The 26,489-nt window shown below is 40.6% G+C and overlaps 1 protein-coding gene across 2 annotated transcripts; it reads left to right on the top strand.

Moving 5' to 3' along the window:
• sema3e (sema domain, immunoglobulin domain (Ig), short basic domain, secreted, (semaphorin) 3E) lies at positions 1-25,637 on the top strand. Of its 2 annotated transcripts, none has more exons than XM_074678238.1 (17): positions 1-1,045; positions 11,762-11,922; positions 13,606-13,665; positions 13,920-14,039; positions 16,716-16,809; positions 17,087-17,203; positions 17,754-17,896; positions 17,985-18,099; positions 19,109-19,178; positions 19,256-19,400; positions 19,718-19,943; positions 20,207-20,298; positions 20,720-20,761; positions 20,948-21,114; positions 21,471-21,538; positions 21,855-21,988; positions 23,635-25,637. In XM_074678238.1, the coding sequence occupies exons 1-17, from the start codon at positions 928-930 to the stop codon at positions 24,136-24,138; spliced, it is 2,376 nt and encodes a 791-aa protein (XP_074534339.1). In that variant the 5' UTR covers positions 1-927; the 3' UTR covers positions 24,139-25,637. The 2 variants fall into 2 exon arrangements, with proteins under 2 accessions (XP_074534339.1, XP_074534338.1); XM_074678237.1 differs by having other exon boundaries at positions 2-1,045; positions 21,468-21,538.
• Positions 25,638-26,489: the final 852 nt, after the last annotated feature.

Raw genomic sequence — 26,489 nt, 5'->3', positions numbered from 1 at the left:
TGGGAGGGAGCGAGAGAGAGATCTCGAGGCAATCTAGAGGAAGGTGCAGGCAATTTCAAAGCTGATACACACCTTTTCAGCCACACACAAACACACACCAGCTTTTCCTCAGACACACCACAGCATGGCAGGTGGCCTCTGCCCAGATCAGTAGCATGTGGTGGAGGCCATCTTATCTGACTCACTGAGGTTTGGAACTGAGGTTTGGGATCCTCCCTGACTGCTGGAGCGTGAGCAGAGTTTGGAGTCTGAGCTTCACTTTCTTCCCCCAGTGCAGAGGGACGGCACGCCAGGCACGAGGCTCCCTACTCCTCCCCTCTTCCTCCCCTTCTCCCACTCTGCCTCTTTTTCCTGGGCTTCTGTCCAGAGAATGACTGGCTCCAGTGGACTTTAGAGGAGGAACACAGCCTGAGGACACAGTACAGGAGCTGCCTGCCTTCCAGCCTGCTGGGACAGATAGATGCATTGAGGTTTCACAAATCAGCACCTCCTTACCTTTGTGGGATTTCAATTTTTTTTCCTGTCATCAGATCAGAAGGACTCGATCTAAGCTGGTTTTACTGACAGACGGACTAACATATGGACAGAGAGCAGTGGGCACTGCGGCGTGAATGTAGCAACTGGACTTCTCCTCTCCCTGGTTACTCAGACCAAACAAGGATAATAGTCAGATCACTATCCTGTCCACCGAGGTGGTGGGTGGATGCAGGATTCAGCAGACTGCTATAGGGGAAAGCAGAGACTGTATAGAAGCTGCAGAGATACATCACCAGAAAGAAAAAGGATTTCTACCTCAAAGCAGACTTTTGTAGGACTGCTCTAGTTTTTAAGAACTTGTAGACTAAAGAAAGAGGACTTTCTTTCTTTGCATGGACTTTGCTGCCCATGTGACATAGACTTAATGATCGTGGAACATTTCTCTTAACTATGATGGCAGTGTGCATAAGGACTGTGTATCTGACAATGATGCTGCTGTGTCTTAATCTGCTGGGTACAGCGTACACTGCCCACAGCATCTACCCAAGGATACGGCTCTCCCACAAAGGTAAGAGAAACAGACCAGACTCTTTCTTTTCTCCTCTCCTCTTTTTCCTTCCTTTAATCTATTTTGCACAAACGCTCTGCTGTACTGAAAATCAGCCTTCAGGGGGATATGAAATTTTGTTTACAGTTCGCAGTTTGAACTGAACCAAGCTTTTTTTTCTGTTCACTGGCTTTGGTGAAGGTTGAGAATAAGAAAGGTGTAACTTAACCAGATTTCAGTCTCATCTGTGCAATTTATTGAGGAGAATTTATTAAGGTACCACAGGAAAAAGTAAAAGTAAGTCTTTCAAATTAACTAAAAAAGTTATGTACCAAGAAACAAAACATTTCATACATAAATTTCATGTAAACCATGAATCAGTAAAAGCATTCTGCGTATGTGACCAAGAAAGTTGCTATAGAATAGAATAGAATAGAATAGAATAGAATAGAATAGAATAGAATAGAATAGAATAGAATAGAATAGAATTAAATAGAATTACTTTATTGGTCCCAAACTGGGAAATTGTTGTGGTACAGCAGCAATTCTCTGAGTCAGTAGAATTGATCTCTATCATGAAATAGAAAGATGTGTTTTTATGTTTTAGCTTTAAAAAAACTAGATAACTTTTTTCCACTGCCTGTTGATGTTAAAGGAGCCTCCTTGCTGTTTGTTTTGATCTCTCGGCCATGGTGGCTGAGAATCCACAATGTGGCTTTCTCTTGTGCCATAGTGGCGTAGAGATGGAGGAGTTTTCCTCTCCTTTTTTTTTTCTTGGGGGGCATGGGAATGAGAGATTGAGTTGAGGGTGAGTGTAAGATATGGATGCGCATGCAGCGGTATGCGGTCTGATTCTTGTGTTTCTCTTGGATATTAATGGGGGTTGTATCTTTCACTTGCGTAGATAAAACTCTTGAGTAAACATCACATTTTTTTCCTCACAGTTTCTTTGATCTCTATGGAAACAGAAGGTGTTGATTCCACATAAGCCTGTTAGTCATGGTTGAATATAGGTGTGGAATTTGGATGGTCAATAACTCATAGGTACAGTGATGCAAGTCTATTATGACAAGTCTTTGTCAGTTGAGAGGAGGGGTTGCTGTGTATTTGCTTTAATTATTGCCTTTTGAAGAGTTAAATTTAACTGAAGCACAACAGATAACAAAAAAATGCAGTTTAGAGAAATTATCCAGGGGGAAATGTTGATAAAGAAACACCAAGGGGAGTATAAAGAAAGACAGACCAAGAGAAAAGGCGAGAAACTGCATTTTAAGTCAAAGTAAGCCAAAGACCACATTTCAACAAAAGTTAGCCCATCAGAGCTGATGTGATGAGTCATAAATGCCAAGTCAGACTTTGTCATTATCCTCACTTTCATAAATCAAGTCCCTGAGGGGGAAGCTGCTTCACTGATTGACATCCCACTACTCACGCTCTTTCTCTCTTTCCCCTGATGCATGTTCTGGCTAGCACCTAGCGCCATGAAAAGATTGCAGTTGGATCCTATCATTATGGAATGAAAAACATCTTAGCCTTAATATATGCCTCATGGGCCCTGCCAGGGATTTTTGCACACACCCTGAACTTCACATAGACTCAAAACACTCTCACACAAACACACACTCATGCACATCCACAGACCAAATGGTGTGAATTCCTCTCACACACACCATTAACTTGGATGCTATTCAAGAAGATGGAGAGGGATGCGGTTTTAGATTCACCCTTAGGATTGAGAAAATATTACCATAACATCAGGTATCAAAACAAAGTGGAAGAACTGGATTCTCCTCTTTGATTGAAAAATTAAATGTCATGATACCAAGGAGTTTATATCAGAGATAAAATGTTGCTGCTTCCAGTTCGGCTGGTAGATAACAGGTGTTGGATCAATAGAAATGTCAATAAAACATCAGATCGTCTTTCCCGTGGTTTCTGGGAATGAATTCCTCTGAGCACATAATGTGATTCAAGGAAAACCTTCCTCCCATGGTGCACAGATCTCTGCACACTTTGATGTTAGCTTCACCTCACACATGATGTGGAACCATTATCAATCTTTCTTTCATCTTTACCTCCTGTTTTTGTCTAGACTACTGGACCAGCAAAGAATAATCCACATTTCTACTTTTCTTTCACTTTCATCCCAGCCATTCTACCATTTATCTGTAAGCAATTGACTCCAGCAATCGAAAGGTTACAGCCTTAATCACATGGAGTACAGAGTTACAGTCTGAGACTTCATGGGTTCTGTGGAGAGAGCTGACCCGAATCTTTGACTGCACAGCTTCTAAAGACCTTAAACGCAGACTTAAGATGGTGATACACCTCAATTGCTTGGATTGCTTGGCCAATCAAAATCCAGAATCCCTGGATTACCTGATATAGAAATACCTTCTTTTAAATGCACCTTCTCAGCACATTAACTATAACACTCCTTTGGTTACTTCTTGTGCATATGGACACAGATAGACGAGCCTGTCATTGCTGCAGCTTCAGATCCAGCTCTGTGGAGGCCTGTGGAGAGAAATAAGTGCTTCTTTTTAGGACCACTATTAATTCTGCTGCTAATGAAGCTGTAGCTCAGCTTGCATGAGTCAGAGTGTCAGCAGGCTGCAGGTAAATTGCCAGGTTTGGATTTATTTTGCTGCCTTTCCAGCACTATCATGCTTGGCTAAAGCTGCACAGACTGTGATACAGCAGTTTGCACATTAGTGATGACCTAATCAGACCAAAGTCACCTCAAAGAACTTGTAACTTCAGCAAAGTCTGTGCTTACTCCTGAAGGTGAGGCTGTTATGGGCCTGTTTATCTTGTCATATATGTACGCTTATTTCTATGAAGCAGTGCTTTTGGGTGAATTGAGGTAATGAATTCAGAACTTCTGGAAGCTAAAAAATTCCCCCCACCCACGCAACAGATGCCTGCTCTTGCAATGTGCACTTTAAAAACCATTATCTGGTCCAGAAAATTCTAAAATTGTTTCCCTCATTCCTGAAAAATAACTCCAGTTGGCGGGTTAATGTGAAGTGTGTGTCCAAAAATATGTTTGAGTAGAGGGAAAGTGCTCATGAGAGTTGCGCAGACGAATATGAGGATAAGTATTTGACCACTTCACAATGATTTGATTGATATGACATTCCCTCAGCATGTTCGCCAAAGAGGTTTAAATCTAAATATATATAAAGTTTCAGAGGTGACTGAAGTTTTCCTGCTTTCAGTGTATGAGCACTTGGAAACAAAATAAAGGTCAACTAATGTTAAACATCTCGCAGACATTTAATTTCCTCTGCTCTTACTGAAAAAGAATACCAGATTTAAGCAGAAGAAGCTGTAGTACCTGCAAGCATGAGCACAGGGATTACTCAGGTAGCAATTACTGATGAATGAATTCCCCCTTTTGAGCTGTAATTTTAAACCTTCCTCTCCAGACAAGAAAAAAGCTCCCCTTTATTTTACAGCCTTGAAATGATGTGGCTGGAGGTGACTTTCCTCAGAGGGCGAGATGGGGAATACCAATATGGCCTAAAGTTGTCTCTGCCTGAAAGCTAATGTGCAAAGTGAGGAGTCCTATTAAATTTCTTCCGCCCTTTTGTGCCGAGGCCTATAATTAACATTTACCACATTGGATCCTTGCCACAGGGCAGTCATAGCCCTTATATCATGCCACTGGAAAAGGAGGGTATGGTGAAGATTAGATAAATCACACCTTTTAGGTCAGCAAAGGGAAAACAATATTTTTTTAACTCCTCTCCCTTCCAGGCTCACCTCTCTTCTTCACTTTCTCATTTTGCCTGGGTACATCTCAGCGTCTGCACCTCTCCCATTGTGTTATGTGTGTGCTCTTCAGTCCATTAATGAGATGTCCAGAGGGGAAGGCAGCTGGTGGAAGTCTAATATCCTTTCTGACCTTTCCCCAGTGTATGGGACCAGGGAGAGGAGATGAGCTGAGTTTGTAAAAAAAATAAATAAAAAAAGGGGGACAAGAAAGAAAGACACAATGAGTGTTTGTGTCCTAAGAGAGTGCATATTGCATAGTTATTACGGAAGAAAAAAAGGGACACTAAAAGATGAGAAATGAGGCAAGCACAGACATATAATTGTCAAAGTTAGGTTGCGTGTTGTGGGCTGTGTCAGCTTGTTGGAGACAAAGAGGAAACAATGAAGATGAGTGTTTTCTTGGGATATGGCTGGGCAACCTTTATGTTTTATTTACATCATTAAAAGGTAAATAGATGTCATGATGAAAACAGCTCATGTCAGCTGTTTTTCTATCAGTGAACAATAGCTGAATGTAGGAATGTCCAACATTTTGGGGCTTCTGGCGTCGCCCATAGGACATCAAAAGCTTCTCTTTCTGTCTTCTGTGTTGCTTTTGTAAACAGTCAAATTAGCAACTTGAGAAGTGTGAAAACACTTGGAGTTAAGAGACCATGCCAGAACAGCTGGTCAGACACACTTTTCTGCAGATGTTTGTCAGTAGAGATATTTTTTTTAAATGACCAACAACTGGAACCATTCATCGTCTTTTATTTTAAAGAATAGATATGTGAATCTAGGTACAGATCACAACTTTAAGTGTCTCCTGCTAAGTCAGAGGTTGTGAAAACGATCCCTCCAAATGTAAGTTTTTTTTTTTTTTTTTTTTTTTGGGGGGGGGGGGGGGGGGGGGGTTCAGCGTTTAAGTCTGCACCTTGGTCCATTACATCACTTAAGAGAGCACTGGTTCCTCTGTTTCAAGTCCCAGTAGAGCTCAGTTAAACAGCAGTGACTCTGGGTTACTTAGGTCCCATGTACACAGCAATGTTTTGCCACAACACAAAAGTGCAGACAAAAAAATCTGTGTTCACACAGAAATGCTAAGGGACATTAAACGCTGCAGTAAGTATGCCAGGCCTGTGGTTGGCACTATAGCTCTTGTTCAGAAGTGGCTTTTGATAGATCTCCACCGGAGTAGAGTTGAGTCGATCATCTAGCGTGTTGGTGAATGCTAAGTGCAGAAGTGCACATTTTGTTGAAAGACAGCAGCAGATACAGCAGCGTAAGCACAGCATGGTAGTTTGTGACAGTCATAACGACAGTAATTTTCTTTCATTGGAATCTTCCACTTTGGAGGCCATTTTCAAAAGTTTGTATTTCAGGTTGGCTAAAACACTGGTTCCTGTGTGAAAAAGAGGCTGAAATGCAACCATACCATCACATAGTATCCTAAAACCATTGTCATATATACTGCCTTTGGCTTACAGGAAATTGAGAAATCTAACCTGTCTTGTTTTTTTTTTTTTTTTTTTTTTTTTTTTTTTTTTTGTGCAATACAGTGTTGACAAATTTGATATACAATTAATCAAAATGTGTTGTAAGCATTCCATTACAAAACTCAGCATACATTTGTCATTAAAATTTTGAGTTGTAACATTTCATAAGTGATCTTGTTGTAATATTTTCATTGGAATACAGGCTTTGAATAGTTTCCAAACCGTTACATAAAAAAAAAAAAAAGAAGACAGAAAGAAAGGTGGGGTTGTACATTTTTATTGCTAACTTGTTAACATAGATTAGATTCCAAAAAAAGAGAGTTATGGCTAAACTTTGTTTAAAATCATCCGTCTCTTCAATGTTTCCTATGTATACATGAACCCACTAAGTGGACAACACTACTCCATCTACAAATTAAACTAGAGCATGCGCTTCAACAACATCTCAGAGTCTGTATCTTTCCACAGAATCAAACACAACTTTAAGCAAACTTACAGACACTACTTATAATATTTGACAGTTAATTTGAAGTCACATTACTTTTTCATGGGACTTTTGATAAATGGAGTTCTCCTGACATACGGTAGGCCACATCAACATGTAACTCATTATGAGTCCCTTGTCATATAAATGCATGGTTGGTATAGTATAGTTGGGAACAGATGGGGATAAACTTTAATTAAATGTCAGTCAAAGACAGTGTTCTATTTTTTTCGGAAAGCTTATAAAAATAAGCCTCACAGAGCCAACATGAATACCTGTATTGTTTGATTGGAAGGTTAATACTAGATCTATTGGACACAGTGAAATACAACCCATCAGTAACTGAGATTTTCTCTCAATTTAAGACATCATTCAGGTTGCATACTTACAAATGGTCTTTAGCACAGAGACATACTTTTCTCTCTTTAGCAGACACTCCATGTGGCTTTCATTTGGCTCTGTGACATCATTTTGCAAACACACGAGAGGATACGGGAACAGCAGGCTTTGTACCGTTAATAGCATGACACCCTAGTTCTTGGTCTCGTGACCTCACCCCCAGGGGCTCCACACTCTGGGTACAGTCTTGACAGCATGAAGAGAACAGACTCACTTCTTATTCTGGTCCCCTTTAACTCCAGTTCACTCCAATAACTCTCTGCCAAAGTCTCATTACTCAATAAGTAAGCCTCCATAGAGTTATTGCTCTGGAAACATGAGACTACCAACCACCAGTTTAATTTATGACATGAAAAGTATTGGCAATAGATCAAAAAATGAAAGTATGTCCAATCTGAGTTTAATCGTTTTCTGTACGTGTCATTTATCTTTGACTAAACATGAGCATTTCCCCTGCTGCTAACAGAACTACAATAAAAAGTAGGTTACTGCTGCGCACTCACACACACGCACATGCACACGCACACAGTTCTCTCAGGCACGGTCTCCATACATGGATCCCAAAGAGGAGATCCTAAAGTTTGTTTTGATTTCACTTCCCCAAATCTTCTCGGGCATCTCTCAGCGCTCCTCAGACAGCCGATGAAAGTGTCTGTCTTGAGGGACTCCTTTTTTCTCTGTCTTTTCCATTTGAAGTGGGATCACAGTAGGGCTGTGTGTCTCCCCTGCTCAGTTGCCGATGGAGAAACACCCTCCTCCTCCTCCTCGTCTTCTTCCTCTCAGCCCCTTTGCTTGTTAAAAACTTGGCGAGAGAGACTGAGAGAGAGGAAGGAGAGGTGAAATGTGGAAATCCCCCTTTCCCTTCTTCAGTCTGAGCAGCGGGAGTGACTGTCTGTTAGTGTGCGCATAATGACAGTGGAGGGACCCTTTAAACACCAATGTGCCTGCTAAACCACCTCCATGTGTGACACTGTAATCTCATCCAACCATTGTGTTTTACGACTCTGTAATTATATGTAATTAAAGCAACACCTTCTTTTATTATTTAAATGATTATATCTTCTTCATGTGTGCAGGTGGAGAATGGATGTTTTCTATTTGTCTCAGGCTTCAGCTGTTCATCAGTTGAAGAACATGGCCTGAAAGCATTATGTTTTAGAGAGGGACACTGTTAGTAAACTTTTTTCATACACACATTTCAGATATCAAGAAAAGAAGATATTGCAGATATCCAAGTTGTTTATTTTGTATGGGAAGAATGACATTGTAAATATCTGGGAATAAAAGCCAAAAACACATGAATTGCATGTGTATCATTAATGGCATTATGGATAAATTGTACGAAAACTGTGGATAATAAGAAAGTCATCGAGACATTTCTAATAGCAATTCTTACAAGTAAAAATACTGAAAAGAAGAAAAATGTTATTATGGACATCTTAATTGTAATTACTGGTAATGTTTCAATTTAAAGGGGGGATATAAAGGCTGGAAAATGCTTTCCACATGAACATGATGCATTGAAATGAGATGCACAGAAATATCACAAGAGAACATGTGTCGCAAATTGCAAGGGGTAGTGAATCTCAAACGCACATCCACTACATTACTAAACTAGAGAAGAAGAAGTTGTTTACACCGTTTACAACAGTTTTTTTTCCCCCAGTTTCCCTTCTCTGCTGAGTACAGTCGCAATTTTACGCCAGGAATTATTCATCACATGGTTATAGCGGTGATCTCTGTGTTATGAATCCAAATACCAAAATGACGACATTCGTCAGCACCAAGCCACGCAGACATTGCAGACATTAGCATTAGCCAAGCTTTATGCTTTCCCATATTCTAAACAAAGATATAAAGTAATAATGCTTGATGACAATTTTCAACTGCTACATATTCATATTACATAAAATCCCTGAATCTGTCAAGTAAACAGCTCAAACAGTCTCCTCTAGAAATAGTACAAAAACGGGGTCTTCAAAAGACTTGTTGAAATGATGAGATCATTACTGTATATGAAGGTCTCCTCTCTGGACCATGACATGGTGGCGAGATGGGCCTGAAACGCCAAGGTCTCCCTTTTCCTCTGCCCCTGACAGGCCTCCAGATGGCAGCCAATCAGAAGGAAGGAGGTTAGTGGGGTGTTGGCAGCTTGGCACTTTGAAGAGACAGCATTTAAAATGAAGTAAGTAAGAAAGAGACTAAAATAAGGGACTCCTAAAATGCCAGTGTGGGAAAAATTGGGATGTTTTTAAGCTGTAATTTATGTGAATCTACTACTGGGTTACCAGATGGATAGAATAAAGCCTTAAAAAGCACAACACCCCCTTTTTAAACATTAAAATGACTTGCCATAGTTAGTAAAGATGTTTTCAAAAAGTCTTTTACGAAATTATCCAAAACTTATACGTAACATCACAGTACCTTGATCAAAAGAAATCAAATTGCTTCTACTTCTGTTTTCTGTTAGAACGATCTAAAACTGCTTTTTCGTGATAATAGTGTGAAAAAATCTGTACTGGCATCTTGTGCAGGTCGCTATGTATTCTTAGTTTTCAAAGTTACAATAGCTATCTGGATGAATTTTAACTTTTGATACCTGTACAATAACAATAAAATTATGGGATATCCAAAAAAAATCAAATATAGCTGTGACAGGTGGGTTTGTGTGGAAGCAAGAGAGCATGTGCCTCTCCCATGTTTACATGTAAATCGTCTGCCCTTCATTGTTATTCATAAAGGCAGGCACAGGCTGGATGGAAAAATGTTCAGCATATGAATTGTTTACCCCCTCTTTTTAAATAGCTGTCTGAGTCTGTCTTCTGAATAAGTGGGAGGACATTTGACTTCAAATGAAGAAGGAGCTGATTGTTCAGGAGCTGGCCTGACACTCCTTGAAACACTGGGGAAGAATGTCAGAAGACTGTCCTTGATCCAAGCTCAGCTTAACTTAGAGCTAACTGTGAGAGACAGAGAGGAGAGACGCTGAGAGTGTGTGTGGGAGAGAAAAACAGCTCCAAGTGTGTGTGCGTGTGGATTAGATAATTACAGGAAACAAGTCTGAGCCCTGGCAGAAACACTGCTGCCACATCCCCGCACTTTCTGCCACCTAACCAGTTGGGATCTAATGCTTTTTAAACAAACAGTCTCTTGTCTCCAACAGAGAAATCTTAATAGTAACAAAATATACACACTCACCCTCTCCTCTGTGGATACCTAATCCCATATTAAACAAATAAAACCCTCTACTGCGTGACTGTTGCTATGAGTAATCTTCAAAAATGGGATAAACACTTTCTCCATCAATTTTAGCTATCAGGTTTCACAAAAATATATACACATGCTAGAAAATCCTTTCAGACATTTACCCCCCGCTGCCTCGACATGTAGTCATTACACATTAGAAAACATCAGACTTATTTTTTTACCAAAGCACTACATGGGTGGCCTGATGCATCAATATCATCCAAATGCAGAAAATACTGCCTGATACAAATTTGATCACAAACCCTTGCTTGTCTAAATGAATCAATTCAAGATTTGAGAAAAGTTTGCTAAAACAACCCAGCAACCCTTTTTTTGCGAGAACACCCTGTCCTACTCAATCATGTGTTACTGAAAGGTTTTTCAGACAAGCACTGCCCAGGGTAAGTGCACACCTTTGGGCCCTTTAGCACTTTGTTTAAATCCTTCACCCCCGGAAGCTCACAAAGAGCAGCACCCCGTCAGGTCCAATCAGGCAGACGGCTGTGCTGAATGTGTGCATGTTGACTCTCTTTTACCTGCATGGTCTGTCGTTATACTGATGAGCATGTGCTTTATATTGAAAGACATATCTGTCATGGGCTGTTGCTTCCTTTTCAGTGGAGGATTTGAAATCACCTTAAGCAGGACTGACAGGGAGTGGCAGTGGATTTAAACTAATGACTGATAAAGAGACTTGCTCCATTTCCTGTTTGATAACAGAGCTTCCTCCTGATGAAAGAGACCATAGGGTGTACTGTGTACATCAAATGTCCCTCTGATTGATCCCTATATCCTGCCATGATTTGCTTTAGTCATTCTTCTGCAACATACTCTGTCGTTAAACTTTTCTTTCAGTTAAGCTTCCTCATTGGCCTGCAGCTTGTCCTAAAAGCAATTTATTGGTAAAAACATAGGGGGTCTACTTGGAGCTGCCTGCACTCATTTATTCCTCAATGAAAACAAGATGTGCTGTAGTTCTTTAACAATGTCAATGCCGCTAAGCAAAGTTGCTGAATTGAAAGGATGCATAGAGGCCACATGAGAGGGAGATGTGAAGGAAAGATAACCCTGCTGTTGCTCTCTGCTATCCCCTTGGGTGTTCTATAAATCAGAAACACATGTTGAAATGTGCCTTTGGCCATGAGACCAGATGACACTCAGCCACGAGTTACTGTAGTGGTCAGTTACCTTTTAAGGGAAGGCTTTGGTCTAATTTGATCTCGCTAAAGGCAAGAAACAATGTGGGAATCCACCTTTGAAATGAAAGGCTAGTCCATTCACCCGGCTAGCATCTCTAACTAAATCACCACCATCTCATGTTTCTTTAATCTTTGCTTCTGTGTTTGTCTGCAGAGTCATGGCAGCTAAACAGGACCTGGGTGTTCCATGGACATGGAGCCTCTCTCCAGCCTCAGACAATGCTGCTTGATGAAGGCCATGAGAGGCTTTACATTGGGGCCAAAAATGCTCTTTACTCCCTCAGCCTGGATAGGGTTAACACTCACCCAAAAGAGGTAGGTGACTTTTCATCTAAGATACTCAAATACCATGTTCATATGTTAGCCAAACTGAGTATGGCAAGTGTTTACACATGACAGGCTGTGAACTGTGACAGAGGTAGTGTCACTCAAACATTCAACTAAATACTTTAAATGAGCATTTGCAGGATATTTCAAAGGGTATATTGCAGGTTAAAGACAACGGTAAAGCAATTGATAGTAAAATAGCTTAAAATTGATTCTTTGAAAAAAAAAATCTGAACTCAATAAACTACAGGGTCTCCTGGAGACATTTTAGTACATTTATTTTTATTTTTGCATTCAAATTGTTATTTGAACGTGATGTCACGGGGGGGGGGGGGGGGGTCCCTCTCATTATGCCTCTGTTTAACTTTAATAAACATGGATCCAACTGCTGTCAACACTCCTGTCATTTAAGAGGAAGAAAATCTTTATTCCCAACCAGATGATGGTCCTCAGGGTTATAATTATTAGCCTGTTAGGCAAAATGGAGACCAGGACAGAGTAGAATTAAAAGGAATAACGGCCATAGGAGAGCAGCTGAGTTGTGGTGTGAGGAGAACCAGAGGAAAATGGAGCTGGTACCCCACTGAGTTAGCTGATATGTAGCCTAATGCTGGGTTTGCATCAGGGTATTTAAAGTTAGAAATCAGATACACTGACTTAAGTCCATAAAGAGAGACAAAGAGATCTATCAGAGGTCTATCCGCTAATCCAGAGTCAGAAAACCAAGGCTTAGCTACAGTGTTCAGCTCATGTTTCTGTCAGGTTGTATCTCTGACAAATCCTTGTTTACGTCCGCCACTGGGAGCCGGGCTAGGGGCGGCTGCTGCTGCTGCTGCCGATGAAGCTGCAGTTGTCTATATTGACGGGACTGCAGCCGTGTTGGTCTGGCCCAGACCTGGTTCTGGTACCCCATCCTGTTCTCCATCCATAGACTGTATAGAATACTCCATCATATCACCAGGCACAAAATCTTCCTGTCAGAATATGAGCACCATGGATGACTGCGTTTTTTGTGACAGTTGCAGAAATGAAGTTCCGCCTTATCCCCTGCACAGAACAAATCCAAACCTAAAATCTAACTCCATAAACTAGTATTTTTGCATCCATCCATCCTAACATATCTTACAGTTTGTCTGAGTTGCTTTGGTTCATTTCCCAGATCAGAATTGAAATTCTCAAAACTACTCGTTCAATCTTGACATCATTACTTGTGCACATCAAAAATCAGTTTCTCGTTTCTCTGAACAAGTTGCAAATGCTTTGGGACATCCATTCAAATGATTTTGTACAATTGTCTTCTGTTTCCTACATTATCGATTCCTTCTGTCATGTTGATCAAAATGGATTATCATGGGTCTCTGTTGCCACTCACTACCACCTACTATTCATATTTGCTGAGCGAGAGGAAGTCATATGATGTGATGTCAGAAACAAAAAGATCGTTTTGAACAGCTAAAGTAAAAACAGCCACTTCTCTTCTAAATTTGTGCTGTTTTTGGTTGAATAGCATACAAAATCAATGACTGACTCATTCTGCTGCCATTGTCAGACAATGTAACGTGTTAATTTACAAAAGAATTTAACATGCAATATGCCCTTAAAGTTGTTTTTCTGTCCCTATGTGTAATAGTACTGTTGCATATAGTGAGAAATCTGAATATATTTTTGCAGATCCAGTGGTCCAGCACGGAATATCAGATAGAGGAGTGTTTGATGAAGGGGAGGGAAAAGGTAAGAGACACCTGACAAAATGTGCTCTTTTCTTGAAGTTGGTCAGTCAGCATGTATGAGTTGATTTATGTATCCCTGTTCTCACTGACCACTGTTTCACCTGTGTATTGATGATATTGATGATGTGGTTAAAGCCTGGCATTTCTCCCCCCTGCAATCATCCCTGCTTGACCTCATTTGCCCTCATGACCCCTATTTCAACTGCACTGCCCCATTCCTCACCCGCTGCTTCATCTCTGTCTCTCATCCAACAGCTGGAGTGTGCAAACTACATCAAGGTCCTGCAGCAGTACAACCAAACTCATTTGCTGGTATGTGGAACAGGAGCCTTCAACCCAGTCTGTGGGCTGGTCACAGTAGGAATCACAGGCCAGGTGAGTCACAAAGACAACACGAGACTCTGTGTTATAAAAACATACCCTGTGGAGCTTCTGGTTGAAATTAGTTGCTTAAAATTTGAATGGTCAGACAAAGAGTCATAACAAATTCCATTTTGAAGTGTGGTCATCAAAATAGAAATCCATTGTGTATGACTTGCGTAACACGCAATGTTTATAAGGACACTCTTGAAAAAGATACTTTTTGTCTTAATGAGGTTTTCTCCTGGTTAAATAAAGTTCAGATAAAAAAAATGATATATATGTATATGTGATCCTTTATTTAACCAGGTTAAAAGCCTCCTTGAGATTAAAATCTCTTTTACAAGAATGATGTGGGCCAGATGGCAGCATACAGCCAGTTACAGCCAAAGTAAATTAACACCTTTTGTCATCAACATGTGTCAGGTATATCTACAGGATCGGGTACACCTTCTTTTAAAACTTGTGTGAGCATTAGATATTTCAAAAGGTTTGCAGCAAAGCAAATGATCATTCCCAGTCAAGAATAAGGGCCATAGTGGAAAAAATATGCAAAAAATGCTTTAAGAATAATCAATTTTAGGAGAATAATAAAGCTGTAGTATTTTCAGCTTAATGTAATATTATGAAAATAAAGCTGCAATATTCAGAAGATAGAGGTCCAATGTGTATCTTGTGAAGTTATACTATAATATACGTTTTATTCGAAACCTTGTTACTTTTATCTGCACCATGCTGTCAAAGGGACTCAGCTTCAAACTAAGTCTTTTACAAAAACTGGTGAGCTAACAGGCAGCCTGTGCTTATATCTGTAACCGCTGCTCATCTTTCGCTGTTGGAAATAATCCACATTCCTCTTCCAGAGCTGTAGGCTGACTACTGTATTCTACTACTGTATGACTTTTATTCTTATAACATTAAGACTTTAATCTTGAATTTTTTTGTTTTTATAATGCTGTCAGATATTCCAACACATTGTTGCAGATTTCATTTGTCCCCAGATTGCTACGTTTCCTGTAGATCACCTCCATTCTTGAACCTTCTGTCTTTCAGTGACTGTAGTCAGAAACCTCTTCACACTGTAAATATTTTGGCCACGAGCTCTCAGAAGTTCAGCTTAGAACACAGAGCAATTAAATCTTAGCACATGTTGCTGAAGCTGAGTTTACCCTCCTAGAAAGAATGATTGATTTAAGTGTGAGATTCTGATGGGCAGGAGAGAATTATAGGAAACAAGCTTGCCATTTTTTATTTAAAAAGCTGGCACAAGTACAGTCCAGGTAAAAAGAGAGTAGAAGCCAGCTGATGCTCTCTGCAGGGACAGGTTTGAAATCCAGGAAGATAAATGTTTTCTTACTCAGAGGTTAGCCAAATGTGTGTGTGTCAGATGCCTGGACTAGATTTGAGAGCACAGAAGGGTTTCATGTGCGTTCTGGTGACCATGTAAAATAACCTGCATACGTTTTTGGAAGGCATGTTTGTCTAACACATATCTCCCAGATGTCAAACATGGAACAGACCTAGATGTGTGTATGTGTGTGTGTGTGTGTGTGTGTGTGTGTGTGTGTGTGTGTGTGTGTGTGTGTGTGTGTGTGTGTGTGTGTGTGTGTGTGTGTGTGTGTGTGTGTGTGTGTGTGTAAGTAGGTGTGTCGGTGTCTGGGTTTTGTTAAAAGAGAAAGTGGGAGGAGGTTTCCACCCTGCTTTCCAAAACTGATCCAGTAGGTCAGTCACACCTCCCGAACAGGAACTACATTCAACTATTTCTCTATATCTCACTGATCTGTTTTTCCTCACATCTTGGGAATGCTAAATAAGAAAAAAAAACAGATCAGTGTCAGCAAGCTTATCTTTTTCCAGGATTACCTCCCATAAATTTTATACTTAGTGTATTAGATTTCAGATGAACAGTATTTAGATAATAATGAGGTATTTTGATTGGAAAAGAAGTGCAACCATAAATCAAGCATACTCCTGACCCAGTATACAAAAAAAGAAGAAGAAGAAGAAGAAGAAGAAGAAGAAGAAGAAGAAGAAGAAGAAGAAGAAGAAGAAGAAGAAGAAGAAGAAGAAGAAGAAGAAGAAGAAGAAGAAGAAGAAGAAGAAGAAGAAGAAGAAGAAGAAGAAGAAGAAGAAGAAGAAGAAGAAGAGAGCTACATATGGAGTGTTTGATAAATCACACTAAATGATGGATGAGTTTAACCCACAGTGTGACTTCTCATATGCTGGGCAGTAGTCACAGAACAGTAGGGTTTCTCTAGTACTCATAAATCAATACATGACAACCCCACTGATCAGCCACAGTGGCGGTCATAAACACTGTGGTGAACCATATGTAGGAGCTGTGGTTCTACAGGGAGTTTAAGGTATGCATTCGTGTGACTATGTATACGTGTGTGTGCCACCTGTCGTGCAGGGCAGCCAGACCAGGGAGTAAAAGCAGTCACTTGCTGAGTTAGAGGAGCATGACATGGTTGGTTTTACACATTCAGACAGCAGTTCCTCTTTTGCTCATCCATCATTCTGAGCTTCATCTATCTTCTTCCTTCCTCCTCATCCATCACTTTCTGATCTCTCCTGTCTCTAACTCACCTTTTTTGTTCCCAGGGCATCACAAACATGGGTTTGTCGAAACGCTTTGCCTACATTTTTGTGTGTGTGTGTGCGTGTGTGTGTGTGGTGTGTTGCCCTTAGGACAGGCAGTTTGCTCTGGAAGAGGACAGTGTTATGAGCGGCAGAGGACGATGTCCGTATGATCCCAACAGCCCCTGCACTTCAACACTCTCTAGTAAGAGGCTGCTTACTCCTTAACTTATCACCTCACTGGCACAATTTTGAGACTGTAGTGTATGCTTGAATTTCGGCTGGATAAGTTCATACCATGATGTACAAAATGAGATCTGCTCACTTTTCCCCCCTGTAATGAAACAACACTGCCATCTAGTGGTCATTTATCACACCAGAATTTCATTTACAGTCAATGAGAGTTGCAATTTTGTAAGACTTCTATCATGTTTGAGTAAATTTGTTGTGTGTTTGTGTTTGTTTGTGTATGTACACATTAGGAGGGGAGCTGTATGTCGCCTTATACACTGACTACTGGGAGAACGATGGTGCTCTTTGTCGACTTAACAACCAGACCTACACTCGCACTGAAAGAGACGACAGGCAGCAACTGAACGGTCGGTTTAAAACATAGAAAATAATTGCATGTTAATTTAAATGCAGTATATTTAAACATGATATGAGACCATTTACGTTAAAACAGATCGCAAGTCTATTTTTAAAATAATATAAACATATATGAACATTCTGGCATTTCAGAAAAATAGATTAGATTCTTTTGGTGACATGTTCTCATAATATATGTGTCTTTAACAGTATTTTACAGAAAGGCAGTAGTATGAATGGGGATACATTTGAATCACACACTGTATGTACAACATTCTTCCACATGATGGCAACATTACTGTTCTCACCAGGAGGTTATCTGTATTATACACACACTGTTGTTTTGTTTTGAGTGTTAAATTGTAATGAATTACTCATGTGTCAACACAAATCATATTTTTCTAAGACTTGGTTAAAGAACTATCTTTTATTAAGATCTCTGCCATAAAACCCCTGATCATAATGAGATGAATATAAAACTAACGGTAATTTCACTGCCTGCTAAACAGCCTCACAGCTTCCCTTCAAAGTCTTTTGTTCAAAGCCTCTCTCTTCTTACAGAACCTAAATTTGTGGGCTCAGCAGTTATTTCTGACAACGATGACAGGGATGATGATAAAGTTTACTTCTTCTTCACTGAGCGAGAGACCGATGCCGAGGGAGCGAACAAGGCAGTGTATTCCCGTGTTGGCAGAGTCTGTGCGGTGAGAAAGTTAAAGCTGAATAAATATTTGTGGACATGAGCCAGCCAAAGAGCTGCTCTCACTCCCTATATCTGCCTTCATCTCTCAGAACGACCAGGGAGGGCAGAGGATGCTGGTGAATAGATGGAGCTCCTTCCTTAAAACTCGACTCATCTGCTCTGTGGCTGGGCCAAATGGAATTGATACACACTTTGATGAGCTCGGTACGACTACATGAGACTGTTTTTATCCTGTAATGTGAAAACCTGTGTGGTTACTCAGCTACACACATATTGGTTCACCTCCCTTCAAATATTAATACAGGTAGTCCAGGTATGACTAGGCATATATTAGAATACTGATTGTAAATGTGTGTGCTTAGATAGATAGATAGATAGATAGATAGATAGATAGATAGATAGATAGATAGATAGATAGATAGATAGATAGATAGATAGATAGATAGATAGATAGATAGATAGATAGATAGATAGATAGATAGATAGAAATAGGTACGTTTGTGGATCCATGGATCCATCCATAGATCCAAACATACATACATCAGGATGCTAACATGATCACAATCACATGTCGTTTCCACATGTTAATGGTGCCTTTAAATAGGGTGTGTTTGTTTTGCTTGTGAGAAGAAACTATTTGTCCCCATGAAGACAAAGTTCCCAACAAGTGTTGACCCCAAACTCCAGCTACACAAAAAATCGATTGTTTTATGCTAACATTTGCGAGATAATTTAGCTTAATTAATATTAGCCTCGCACTGGGCCACAATGACATGCAGAAGGCCATGAATCAGATGTTTTGTTTGTTTGTTTTTTTTATTTTGTTTTGTGTTTTTGTGGTCTTGTCGTGTGTTCCTCATGTGGAGTATAAAATTTGCACTTTTACATTAAAAGAAAGCACAAAAAGTATTACTTTGTCATCCACATGGCAACAATTGAAATCCAGCCAAGTGTTTGTTTTCACTTCATAAAAATGTCTTATTAGACCTGATATTAGCCATATTCACCATGTAAATATACAAAATAAAAGAATTCAAGATATTAAAAGACAAAAAAGATGCACTAAGCACTTACTCCATTTTCAATTTTTTGAGTGCATAGTGCTTCATCGGGTTCCCCTCATCATGTCTGTCAAATCTTTTCTTCTAACATAGAAACATCCACTTTGTGCAGCTTACACACAACGACTAACTTCTACATTTTGTGTTTGTAGAGGATGTGTTTGTTTTGAACAACAAAGACAAGAAAAATCCAGAGATCTTTTGCCTCTTCAGTACAACAAGGTAAGGGGAGGATGACATCAGCATTTCAGACACAACTTTATTCTTCATCAATTGTCTAACTAAAGTAATCTTTACAGTGCCGTGTTTAAAGGCTACGCAGTGTGTGTCTATCACATGGATGATATCAGAGCAGCTTTTAATGGTCCCTTCGCCTACCGAGAAAGACCTGAGCATCACTGGACTCCCTACGAGGACAGAGTCCCCTACCCTCGACCTGGATCTGTGAGTCTTGGAATGAAGACATGTTTGTGGGATTTCATTAGCAGATGCACTAACATTAAGCATTCACAGCACTCTCCTGTAGTCTGTGTTCAGGCTATGCGTCCTCTGAGAGGGACAGTGTTGAGAGCATGTCAGACAGCTCTGGTGAATGTCAGCACTGTTGTAGCTACCTCAGCAGGTCAAACTGGGACAGTCTGAGCCACACCAAAGCATGTCAGCTTTTTTTTTTTCCTCTGTGCTACATAAAGTGCTGGCGCAATTAATGGCCCTCTCCTGTCGCTGCTCTTCACTGTCGTCTTTCTCTATCTCTCTAACAGTGTGCCAGCAAAGTTAACGGTGGCGGCTTCTCCAGCTCTAAGGAGTTTCCTGACGAGGTTTTGCGATTTGTACGTGCTCATCCTGTGATGTATCGCCCAATCCTGCCTCAGCACCGCAGACCTGTCCTGCTGCAGACAGAGCCCGGCAGGAGGAAGCTGACCCAGATCGCTGTTGATAGAGTCCAAGCTCAAGATGGAAACTACCATGTTCTCTACATTGGCACAGGTACACACTAAGAAATTAACACTTTTTATGTTTCACCCGTAAGGCTCTGCAGAACTCTTTTGTTACTCAAAAGTTGAATTATGAAACATTTGGACTACCCAACACACCCCATACAACACTTTGATGGCATAAAGTTATAGTAAAATGTAGAGAGAACATTTGTTGGACTGAGACAGTTTGGAACTGACACTTTTGCACTGATTGTGAAAAAAAAGTGTTTCGATATTTCCTGTAAAACCCATGATAATGTGTTTTTTCATTAGATGACTCCCTCGTGTTGAAAATTATCACCATTTATAACAAAGACACAGACACTATGGAGGAGGTGCTGCTGGAAGAGCTGCAAGTATTCAAGGTACTCTATATTTAACTAGAAGATGTGAAAGCAGGAAGTACTTGGAAACTGAGCAAATTCTGTATACTGCTAACATCTTAGAGTCCACTATTACAGCACTCAGACAGTCAGAGGGTCTATTTTCAAGATACTGATTGATAAATTGCCAACTTCCCCCCACCAGAGAGGCAAAACTGTGATTGTGCTGGCAACCAGCTGAGAGAGCTCCAGAGAGATTGGAATACGTTAATTCTGCCGGGATGAGACACGTTTGAAAACTAGTCATTGCTGCTGTTTTAATCAAGCATTGATTAGGGATGGATAGGAGCATGACGGGAGGCCTGCAGGGACAAACGGCTGTGTCAGCACTTGTTACATTATTCTTACAGCATATGTTGAACTTTTTTTCACTCAATAACAGTTGAATATTTCTGATCTGCAGGTGCCTGTACCCATCAAAGAGATCATAATATCGCCTAAAAGGGTAAGAGGACTGTCTGAACCCTGGCAGTGATGTTTTTATAATGTAGTTCTGTGTCCAAGCCACAAGATAATAACATTGGGACACTTTCCTTCACTTATTGGCATATACTTGATATGCACGGTCGTCTACTTGTGGCAGAGTTATGCTCTGAATAATCCGAATTGATTTGTATTCTTGGTTCTTTAGCAACAGCTGTACGTTGGATCAGAAGTGGGTGTGGCTCAGCTCAGACTGCATCAGTGTGACCTCTATGGCTCAGAATGTGCAGACTGCTGTCTGGCCAGAGACCCTTACTGTGCCTGGGATGGTCTTACCTGCTCAAGATACTATCCTGCTGGAGTCTACACTAAAAGGTAAGACACACTCTCACAGGCAGAAGTTATATTTCTCCTTTAAGGTGTGTATGTGTGCGTGTGTGTGCTTTGTGATGCCAGCTGCTCACACCTTTAGCACTACCTCTGTTCCATTATAGCATCCCGCCGTAAAGGTCACCCTGCTCTGAGTCGTGTTTATAAGTCATTATTGCGGCCTTGAGAGATGTGACAGTCAGATGTTATGTAATGTCTTTTAGTATGCACTGGATCACCCCTCCTCCTCTTCTTTCTACTCTTCTTTTCTCCCTGGTTCTGCCTCTTTGCTTCCTTTTTCTTTTGCACTTCCATCACATTCAAAATTACCCTCTCTACTCCCTTCGCTCCAATCTCAGCAGACGATTCAGGCGGCAAGATGTTCGCCATGGCAACGCCGTCCAGCTGTGCAATGGGCTGCAAATTGACGGTAAGTGTGTAATGACTGGGCGATGTGTATTTTAGTAAGTGCTCACAGAAATACTTGTGTGTTGGTACTGTAAAATTTTGCCACATGGTAAAAAAAACGGTTCAGTTTCTCAAAGCACTCGATTTAATGAGAACACTTCATGTGTCACTGCACCTCAACGGAGAGAGGTTGATGCACCTCTGCTGCTGAAAGTGTAGATCGGTGGTGGAACAAACCATCCAGTGTTTGTCAGAAAATAAAAGGTCGTGGCAGTTCTTTGCCATCTATCTTAAATCACTATCTTTTTCTGTGTTTGTGTGTGTTTGTGTGTGCGTAGATGAACAATGGCACAGGGCTGAGGAGAGGTTTGTTTATGGTGTGGAGAGAAACAGCACTTTACTGGAGTGTGTCCCTCGATCACTGCAAGCCAAGGTGCTGTGGTTCTTACAGAGAGGGGACGAGAGACACGAGGTGGGTCTTTAAAATTCCTGCATCCAACAGCTTGATCACATTTTCTGACTTTTATTGATTTATTCTGACAATGTCATAAAAAAAACAAAGGTCTGCCCATTACATTCACTAATAAGAGGGTGATCCACCTATTAGTTTTATAATTCTCTCACAGCGATTCCTGCAAGTCTGGCACTTTTAATGCTGAAAGGATCCCACAGAAATTGACAATAATTTTTATATTGCTGTCATTTGACACTCTGGATCACTGTGCACTAGTCTGTTCTCTCTCTTCCCAAACACACAGGTATTTGAGCAGATGTGCATTGATTAATGAAAGGCACCTGTTTGAGAAAGGTAGCTGAAGAAAAAGCCTGATTTAAATATTTACTGAGAAAATGATCTTGTGATGGGTAAAGATTTTATCTTAACATTAGTCAAATAAAAATGAGAATGTTGATTATGGACACATTTTCATGACTTTGTACACTAAATGACAGAAAGTCCAAGCCACAAGGCAAGCTGTCGTGGAAGATCATGTGTGGAAGACAGATGAAAGTACTTTTTTCCACTTGAAGTGGGGGTATTATGTTTTACCATATTTTAAACATGGATATAAAGTAATAATGCTGGAGTTCTATACAAAACAAATGCTGTTTTTCTAACGATTACATATTTATATGTTGTAGAAATCCCTGAATCTGTCTGTAAACTGCTCAGAATGCCCCGCTCCATAAATAGCACAAATTTTCTCGAGACTTGCTGAATGATAAGGTCATTGCATAAGGATCTACTAACTGAGGCCTGCTCCTCCAACGTGCCATGAACTCAACACCAAGGTTTGTCCATAGCTCAATCCCTGACAGGCCTTCAGAAGACTAGCCAATGAGAGTGAAGGGGGTTTGTGGAGTAGGGAGTCTTAAAGAGACAGTGGCCCAAAAAAAGCATTTCACAGAGGTTGCATAAAGGTTTCCTTAAACATTTGGAAGAAAATATTTTGTTTTAGGTTGATGTTAGTTTTCTAAAGCAACTAAAAGTTACCAGAGGGATTGTATTAACCCTAAAAGTACAATACCCTCTCTTTTAAGATCTATACAGCCATGCTGAAAGAGTAAGTTAGACTTAATGCAAGCAGTCACTGCTGCTGTTTTAATCAAGGATGAATTAAGGAAGTATGGGAGCATGACAGGGTATCTGCAATGGCATCAGGAGCTTAGTGACTAGTCCCAAGTTAATAATAAATCATTTGTTTTTCAACAAAGTGGTTGTGGAATTTGTACTTATACCAATAATGCAAAAAAGAAACAGAAACAAAATTAGCCTTCCTTTGATTGTATGATTTGATGACTTAAGGCTTGTTTATCTCAGACCTCTGGGGAATACCTACTGTGTAACTGGATCCATTTAGAAGCCAGGTTTGTAAACATTATAATGACAAAGTTGTGTACAGCACAAAAAAACCTTAAATTGTTATAAACCGGGTTCTGTAGGAGAGTCATTGTATTCAGAACTCTGCTAAATTGTTTTAATTTGAGTAACTTATTCTTGACTTGGTTTGTTTTGTGTGTTTTTAATGAAATTTGTCATGGGAGAAGAGGAAATACCACAGCAGTGCAGAACCATCTGACCTGCCTTCTGAATCATTTGACTCTTTTTCCTCCCTGTAGGTTCGGGGTGATGAGCGAGTGATCCTGACTTCCCACGGACTGCTGTTTTTAAGAGTCAGGAGCTCTGACGCTGGTGTCTACGTGTGCCAGACTGTTGAACATGGATATGTGCACGCATTATTACGCATCACTCTGCACGTGCTCAAAGGAGAGAAGGTGGAGTCAGTGATCCACAGAGTGAATGATAGAGAGGGAGACAAAGCTGCAGTTACATGCCCTCACTCCTCCCTCGACTCTGTACCTGGCCCCAGCATCAGCCCCAGGTCTCTGGTCCCCTCCTCGGTCCCAGGTGCCCACTCACGACTGTGGTACAAGGAATTTCTCCAGCTGATTGGCTACGGAGATGCCCAACGAGTGGAAGCATACTGCGAGAGAGTGTGGTGCTCTGATAAAAAACGTAAAAAGTCCAAAAAGAAGTACGCACCTCCTGCTGGGGAAAAGAGAGGGAAAGGGAGGGGGGAGGAGAACTCCCACCGAGCGCCAAGGCACACTTTGGACACCTGAAGAGGATAAGCTAACTTCACATAACCTGCACACACACATACACACATACACATATGTACACACATTTTTTTAAAGTCAGGTTCACTCAGTGTTTGCACCATGTATGAGGGTTTTTCTTGCTTCTAAGAGGAACAATAACAGTAAAATAACCCTGACAGGCTGCCTTGCTATTGTATCTACAATAATCACACTGTAGTGAGTGTATTACAAGTTACGTTTTCCTGTCTGGTGTTGGTGTAAACTGATTATGTGGCGCAGACCCTGGGTGAGTACTTTGAATGTCAGTATCAGCACAGGGCAGAGGCCCTGGTAAGCGATGGACCATTGATTAAAGGCCACTGCCTCTGATCTGAAGAGACAGAATACAACAAATCAGCTCCAGTGGACTGACCCAGGCTCACTCTGCTGTCAGTCAAAACACGCACAGAGACTGCTTCACAACACCTCTGCTCTCACTCTCATTCCTTGCCTCAATATGAAAGAATCCTATATGTATTTATAAAAAGAGGAAACAACTATGTTTAAGAGGAGACCCTCTCAGCTCTTTCGGTACTATGCTAACTTATTCCTTTGAATCCTTACTCTGTGGCTGTTTAGATGTCGTAAACTGGAAAATGTAGTGCTGTTTTTTTGTACAGTGAAAAAATGCACCAAGCTGTATAATACAGCTAATTTGAAAAAAAAAATGGGGAGATGTAGGCTTACATTGACCACAATGCAAAGTATATTGTTTAAACACCACTATAATGGATTTTTGAGGCATGTTACTGTAAAAATAATGCCCAGTGGAGGTAAACACTATTTAAGCATTTGTAAAATCAGTTAGATTAGATGAAAAGTGGTTTTATAAGTAGATATTATTGCCATTCTATGTGTCATTTACAGATATATTTGTGATCAAATGTACCAGCAGTGTTGTGTGTATTGTATATTTTATTTATCTCAAACAAAGGATGGTCGTTGAGGTTCCACCTGTTAAGTTAAAGCTTTCCCCCTATTTCCTCTTCTCTGCTCTGTCATTCTCACTCTCCTCCATTTCTCCCACTTTATTTATCTTCCCTTTTGTTTTCCTCTGTGAGAATGTCGCAGATGGGCTTCGTAATTACCACTACAAGCTGCACATTTCCTTCTGGTGGAAAGAGAATTACATGTTAGGTTGGCTATCCAAGCATGTCATTGGCAGAACAAGTGATGAATATTCAGCTGAGTTCTAAGGTGTTGGACTCAACAATGTTGCAGAGAGATACATCTTACTGGTCAGCCCATCTGAGTGATCACTTCTTTTGCATACCGTGCCTTATTTTCATAAACTATTCCAAATGTATGCTTTTGACCTTGCTGTCTTTACTGAATTTTGACGTGGTTAAAAAAACTACAAACCTCCTCACATTTCTTGTTGTCTGTCACTCATCATCCTCCTTGAATATCCTTCAGCTAAGCCCAAGATTGAGAGTGTTGTGTCTGCTATACCCTTTATAAATAACTGCCATTAAAAGAGATGGGCCATCTTTCGCCGGTGTCACCTCTGTGGTTTAGCAATCAATAAAAATACACACACACACACACACACACACACACACACACACACACACACACACACACACACACACACACACACACACACACACACTGAGACTCAGCAAATGAAGCAGAAGGGTGGAGGTGAAGCCTTTTACTTACATAAAAAATGAACCTGCACAAACTAAGGTGTGTGTTACAAAATGTTACGCCATATTACGAAAGTGAAGGACCCTTTCCCTCCTGATCCTGTTGTATACACCACCTGCTTGTGAAATTCCAAAACTAATACAACCATCACAGCCTGGTTATGATTTTTTCCACACACCCAGATGCCCACCGGGACTCCACTCGCATTCAAATTCTGTCTGGGTTTACCTGAGTCGGCGGGGTGCTGAAGGCATCTGAGAATTCAATTCATGCTGCTGATTTATTCCACATTGGCTACCATAGCAACAGGCTCTGAACCAGTTCAGCTTCTCTCCTCATCAAAGCTCTCTCGTCTCTCTCTGTCACATCTTAACACTGTTACTGTGGCCCCTGAGCCTCTCTGGCCACGGGTTCCTGTTGCTCCCCATACATCAGCCTTGCATATAGTCCTCTTAGTTGAGCTAAAAACGGCCTTCCTTTCCTCTGAGAACGAAGCTGGCATTTTGTTGGATGGAACTTCTAACCTCACATACAGATGCCAGCTAATCAGCTTGGGGAACTGCTGCAAAAATAGAGCTTCAATCTGGAGCTGCACGTTTTTTCCTCCACACTCATTCATGCCAGGCTTCATGAGGCCAATATAATGAAATGCTATAAATCCATTCATTGATCTGCAAAGGGAG

This window comes from Halichoeres trimaculatus, unplaced genomic scaffold (assembly GCF_033239565.1).
Source record: "Halichoeres trimaculatus isolate MK-OKI-2021-1 unplaced genomic scaffold, fHalTri1.1 fHalTri1_scaffold_10, whole genome shotgun sequence".
Lineage (NCBI taxonomy): Eukaryota > Metazoa > Chordata > Actinopteri > Labriformes > Labridae > Halichoeres > Halichoeres trimaculatus.
This window is presented reverse-complemented; position numbering and strand designations above follow the sequence as displayed.

What these genes read in the sequence shown, in the direction of transcription:
- sema3e (XM_074678237.1), top strand. Translation starts at nt 928, where the DNA reads ATGATGGCAGTGTGCATAAGGACTGTGTATCTGACAATGATGCTGCTG. An exon ending in CAGTAGGAATCACAGGCCAG is followed by an intron (nt 14,040 to 16,715) that starts GTGAGTCACAAA and finishes TGTTGCCCTTAG; the next exon opens with GACAGGCAGTTTGCTCTGGA. An exon ending in CCTACCCTCGACCTGGATCT is followed by an intron (nt 19,401 to 19,717) that starts GTGAGTCTTGGA and finishes TCTCTCTAACAG; the next exon opens with TGTGCCAGCAAAGTTAACGG.